The sequence below is a fragment of the Gossypium raimondii genome, chromosome 11 (assembly GCF_025698545.1).
Source record: "Gossypium raimondii isolate GPD5lz chromosome 11, ASM2569854v1, whole genome shotgun sequence".
Classification (NCBI taxonomy): Eukaryota; Viridiplantae; Streptophyta; class Magnoliopsida; order Malvales; family Malvaceae; genus Gossypium; species Gossypium raimondii.
The window spans coordinates 11447317-11452827 of NC_068575.1; the positions used below are offsets into that span (position 1 = coordinate 11447317).

Below are 5511 nucleotides of genomic sequence, written 5' to 3' on the forward strand. Positions count from 1 at the left end.
TTAGTTTTTCTTATCACTATAATATTAAAAAATACAAATTTTGAACTTCTATAATTTAAGAGTTTTAATCATCATTTTACATAATTTTTATAAAACATTATAAATTCTATTATATTGTTTATGTAATGGAAATCACATATTTTGTAAAATATGAAAATAAAAATTAGATTAAACATGTTTTACGAATATATATATTTATAAAACTATTTCAACAAATGATTATGGGATAGAGTGGTAAGAGATTTTAAATAATCATTTTCAGTTGTTTTATTTGAAACATTGTATAAAAATATGAAATAACAAAAATATGTTTATAGTAATATTAATTACCCTTTAAAGTAAGAGTATTTTAGTAATTTCATAATCGAGTTGGTGTCATACAATTAATAAATAATAGTATGGATATACAATTAATGGGGATAATAAAGTATGCATAATAAAATTAAAATGTATAAAACATTCAAAATAAAGCTTTAGTTGAGTGATAAGTCTAAGATTTTACACATTGGTATTGGTTCAAATCTCACGATAAGCATATATATATATATTTATTATTAAAAAATAAAATATTAAAGTACTTTGAATAATATAATATAAAAAATATTTTCGTAATTTTTTAATCAAGTGGTGCTGGATTGATTGTTATAATGTGATTTGAATGAAGTTTAGTGGGTAAGCATGATTATAATAAATAAAGTAAGTATTCCTTCTTAACACTTTTTTTTTCTTTTAGAAAAGAAAAATATGCTTCTTTTCATTTATAAGATGTTAGGTAAAAGTTGAATGAAGCGCTAAGCACATTAAGTTATTTAATTAAATGGAATTGATGTTGTTGTGGCACTATTTATTTTAACAAATTAAGTTGTTACAACAAAATGGTGGGGGAGACATTTAAATAAGCTCTTAATTTACAAATATTTTTAATTCCCATTAAAAGCATGGCTAATTCTGCAATTTAATTATAGAATCCAAGTTTGATGCCAACTCATCAATAAAAATAGACTAACGCCGTGAATGACCAAAAAGATGGCGTTTAACACATCAAAGATAAAAACTGAAAAAACTGTCCCCTATAAATAACCAACAACTCCACATTATAAAGAAAGAAAAAAACTCAGCTTTCAAAAGCCTAGGGAGAGAGCTAAATCAGAGGAAAACACACTAAAATAGAAAAGAGAGAGAAACTGAAGCAGAAGGAAGGGAAGAAAAGGGTTTCAAGATTTTGTCAGATCAAGCTAGAAAAAAAAAAAAACCTGTAAGTGAATCAAAGTTCTTATCCTTTTTTTTTTTGGGTTTTTTGCTGTTCATTTTTTTTTGTTGGTTTTAACATAAGCAATGTGTTTTGATCTGTTTAACTGAGTTTCCTTGTTGCTGTCTTTTTCAAGGTATGTTTCTTCTTTCTCATCAGGTTTTCTGGGGTTTTTTTTTTCTTGTTTAATTGGTATTCATCAGGTCTGTTTGTTTTATGTGAAAGTTTTCAAAGAAATGAAGAGTTTTGTAAGTTTCAATGGTTTTTTTATTCTGGGTTTTCTCAGTTTGATCAAAAAGTGTTGGATTTGTGGAATTCTTGTAGCTCTCTTATGTTAAATGTAAAATCTTTTTCTCTTTTTATTTATTTATTATGTTTGTTTTATGTGAAAGTTTTCAAAGAAATGAAGAGTTCTGGTAAATTTTTCTCCTTTTCTCTTTGTCCATCTATGGTTTTATGATTATAAGTTTTCTCAGTTTTGTCTAAAGTGGTGGATTTGTGGAATTCTTTTAGCTATCTTAAGTTAAATGCAAAGTCTTTTTCTTCTTCTTCTTCTTCTTCTTTTTTGTGAAATTTTCTCCAAGAAATGAGAAGTATTGCAAAAAAAGCTTTACTTTTCTTGGTTATTGACTTTTTGAATTCCCTTATGTTTGTTTTAGCTATTGCATGATTCATTTAATTATTCTTAAAAAGGGTTGTTTGATTTGAGGTTGCTAAATTTTACTTCTCTGTTTGTCCTGTTTCTAGATGAACATGACTTTTCTGTTGCCTTGTAATTTACTTTTATTTGTAAGCTAACCTGAAAGATGATACTCCCCCCCCCCCTTTCCTGTTTTTGGCTTCATAGATTTTCAATTCTCAATTCATTCAAAAGAAGAGGTTTTGTTTCTTTTTCTTGGATATCTTTTCCTTTTTGTGCTTTACTTGTTTACAACCATATGTGTAGGAGACATCTTTGCATACCAAAATAGTGACTTAAATTCCTTATATTTTGTATTTGAAGGTTTCATTTCTTGTGCCATGTGACTTCCAAATCATTCCATAAATCCTCTTCTAGGTTCTTCTTTGGGAACCTTTTTTGTATCCCAAGGTTTAAGCAAAGTGAAAGTATTGCAAAATTTGGAAATATAAAAGGGATTCCTTTTATTAGAAAAGAATATCTACTTTGTATTCATACTGCAGATCATGCGCCGATCTACATGAAAGTAGGTTTCATTTGATATGCGAGCTTTTCCGCCGGTTATATATGCACAACGAAACTTGTTTTGAGTCTCTTATATACTCATGTATTACTTATCATTCTTGGTCCAGTTCTTATTTTGGCTACCCGGAATTGCATGTTGCAGTTGTTATCTAATGCATATTGACACAAAATAGAAACCAATTACCTGTTTACCTTTTTGTTCCTTTTTTCCTGCATTTTCTTTATATGTTTAAGTAAAAGAAAGTGTAGTTCGCATTCTCCGAGCTAAAAAAAATCCATTTTCATAGCATTTTGATGATCAATTTATGTCTAATGCAGTGTAATGGGGAGGGAACTCAGAGGTGTTCAAGTGGACAATAAGCCAAACGGCGTAGTGAAATCAAATAGTGCGGTGAATAAGAAGTTAAGTCCCCCAGCATTGAAATCCCCTGGTGCTGGAAATACTCAAGCACACCTCACTTTCTCCAAAACTGCTGCAAATGGCATCGCAAATGGTGACTCTCCACCTTTCCCCACCAAGGATTCTGAGGTAACTACAATTCTCAAGTAAGAAGAATTTTCTGACCCAATATGGACTTTTGGATGACTTGAACCTGATCATGGTTGGGTTAAGACAACTCGGTTAAGTACTGTTCTATGTAAGAGGCTTGACCGGTAGGAGAATGAGATTCACTTCAAGTAGGGACATAAAATAAGTGATATTTTTTTGCTATGCGCATGGTACTGAACTTGTCAGTTTTTCCTTTTCTTTCAGACAAACTCTCCAAAGACTCCTTTGATATCAAGAAAGCATACTGATGAAGAAGATAATTGGTCTGTCGCTTCCTCGTATCCTATATTTGGTGTTAAGAAGACATGATGCTATGATCTTGTTATTTGCAGTTATCATTTTAATAAATTGTTGAGGGACTTTCCCATGGAAACTCTCCTTTATTTTATTTTTTTCACTCTTTAGCAGGAAGGTAAGTTGTAGTGGAATTGATATTTATTGTTTTAGTTGAATTTTCCTTAGCTGTGTCTAGTACTGCTGCATCTGTACGAACTGCTAGATCGAGGGTAACTATTGGGACTGCTCCAACTTTTAGAAGTGCTGAACGAGCTGAGAAACGGAGGGAGGTACATTCTTTGTTCAAACAGTTGATATTTGATTTCTATATGATGCTTTTTCTCCCCATTTCATTCCAAGTTAATCCTAATCCTAATATTTATAACTTCTTTCAATCCAGTTTCACCAAAAGTTAGAGGAAAAACACCAAGCTCTGGAGGCCAAGAGAAGCCAGTATGAGGCCAGGCTCAGGGTACATACATGTTGTTTGAAATATCTCCTATTTATAGTTATACTAGAGTCAGTCTGCTTGGACCTATGCATTTTGATACTTAACAAAATCCACCCTCCTTGCTTTGTTGCAGGAAGAGCAAGAGGCGGCCATTAAGCAACTTCGAAAGGGCCTGTTTGTCAAAGCAAACCCGGTACCTAGTTTCTACTATGAAGGACCTCCACCAAAGGTTGAACTGAAGAAGGTATTCTGTTGAAACTTTTCTCCTTGTTTCACTACGAGTCTTTGAAGTAGTTAGACTGGACAAAAATGAAAAGCATAGAATGGAATGGACCTTCATATTCATTCAGGATATCAATAATTTGGGTTTTACTTGCATGATATGTGGGATGAAACAATTTCGTTGTTGCTTTTATTTCATTTCAGCTGCCATTGACTCGGCCAAAGTCACCAAATCTTACCCGGAGAAAGAGTTGTAGTGACGTAGTCCACTCAACCGAGGATGAAAAGGCAAAAAGTTGCTGCCGGGCTCACCGCCACAGCTTTGGTAACCTTAGGGAACGGTCCACTACTGTAAACGAGGAGAAAAACAAGGGACAGGTGAGTGGGGAGAGAGGTGGCAAGTTGAAAGATAGAGCAAAGCAGGTAAAAGATGCGACGAAATCCTCGCCGGCTAAACTCACGGAGCAGCAGAGTAACGCTAACATCTCGGTTCAATCATGAACATGTGGTCATTCACTAACTCATAAACAGGGAAAATGGGCTTGAATTTCCCTAGTTCAATATGAATGTCCTGAAAGGAATTAGCGTGTTTTCTTGTCAGCAGAAATGACTTGTGTTCCTTTCTCTTTTTGTAATTTAATTTGTTTTTTACTATATTTGAAAGTGGTTTGTGGTAACGTGAAATGTATATGTTCTGTAAGTTATATGGTTACATATATAATCTTGTGATATATGAAAGAGAGATTGATTCTAATTTGGACCAAATCTATGATATTGATGGACTGCAATCTTCGTAAGTTGTGGGATCCCTTCTAATGTTGCATTGAACCCGCGTTCATTGCGATGTTTCCCATGGTTGTAGACAACATTTGAGCTTCCTCAGCATTAATCTTGTATCTGCAATTCTCTCAAATTTTGCTCTGTCACTGGTAAGGTTGACACATGGACATGCCTTAATGGGCATTTGCTGGAAGTTGCGGAAACAACGTAATCTAAGGGATGAGATGATAGGGCAGCTTGTTGTACAAATTATTGGGTGGATTCAAAAATAGTAAAAAATTATAAATTTATACAGGCGGAAACTATTTCAACAATAATTTATTTTCTTCTATTTCATGCTAGAACAACGTGGTAGAGAGATACTCAAAAAGAAAGAAATATTCATTCGCGATCATTGTGTCTGTATATAAAATAGCAATAGAGACCTATGCGTTTCTTTGAAATTTTCTTTTAAAAAAGTTTATGAGTAATTATATTCATTGAAATATAGACATTTCTATGGTATTCATTCTTTTCTTTTCCGTTATATATATTATAAATAACATAAAATTTTAATAATATTTTTTATATACAATGGGAGGATACCGAAGGTATTATGGATTATTATGGTGTAGCGACCTAAAAATTTTGGGCACGAGCGCTAATTGAAGTGATTATTGAAATTTTGAAAGCAGAGTTTCAATTTATTTAAAAATGAGTTGCCACCGATCTTTTTTTCTAGGTGTGATCGGACACCTAACTAATTCTTCTTTTTTTAAAGAAAAATTATTTTTCAAATT

The 5511-nt window shown here is 32.4% G+C and overlaps 1 protein-coding gene across 1 annotated transcript; it reads left to right on the forward strand.

Moving 5' to 3' along the window:
- Positions 1 to 1088: 1088 nt before the first annotated feature.
- Positions 1089 to 4706, forward strand: LOC105804658 (protein WVD2-like 2). Its single transcript, XM_012637350.2, has 7 exons — positions 1089 to 1255; positions 2772 to 2982; positions 3208 to 3281; positions 3476 to 3569; positions 3680 to 3751; positions 3864 to 3974; positions 4157 to 4706. Exons 2-7 carry the CDS (start codon positions 2776 to 2778, stop codon positions 4451 to 4453), a joined length of 855 nt encoding a protein of 284 aa, XP_012492804.1. The 5' UTR covers positions 1089 to 1255; positions 2772 to 2775; the 3' UTR covers positions 4454 to 4706.
- Positions 4707 to 5511: the final 805 nt, after the last annotated feature.

Bases quoted from the DNA above. Each gene is read 5' to 3' on its own strand.
- LOC105804658 (XM_012637350.2), top strand. From the start codon at position 2,776: ATGGGGAGGGAACTCAGAGGTGTTCAAGTGGACAATAAGCCAAACGGC. The intron at 3,282-3,475 runs GTATCCTATATT...AGCTGTGTCTAG, and splicing joins AATTGGTCTGTCGCTTCCTC to TACTGCTGCATCTGTACGAA. The intron at 3,975-4,156 runs GTATTCTGTTGA...ATTTCATTTCAG, and splicing joins CAAAGGTTGAACTGAAGAAG to CTGCCATTGACTCGGCCAAA.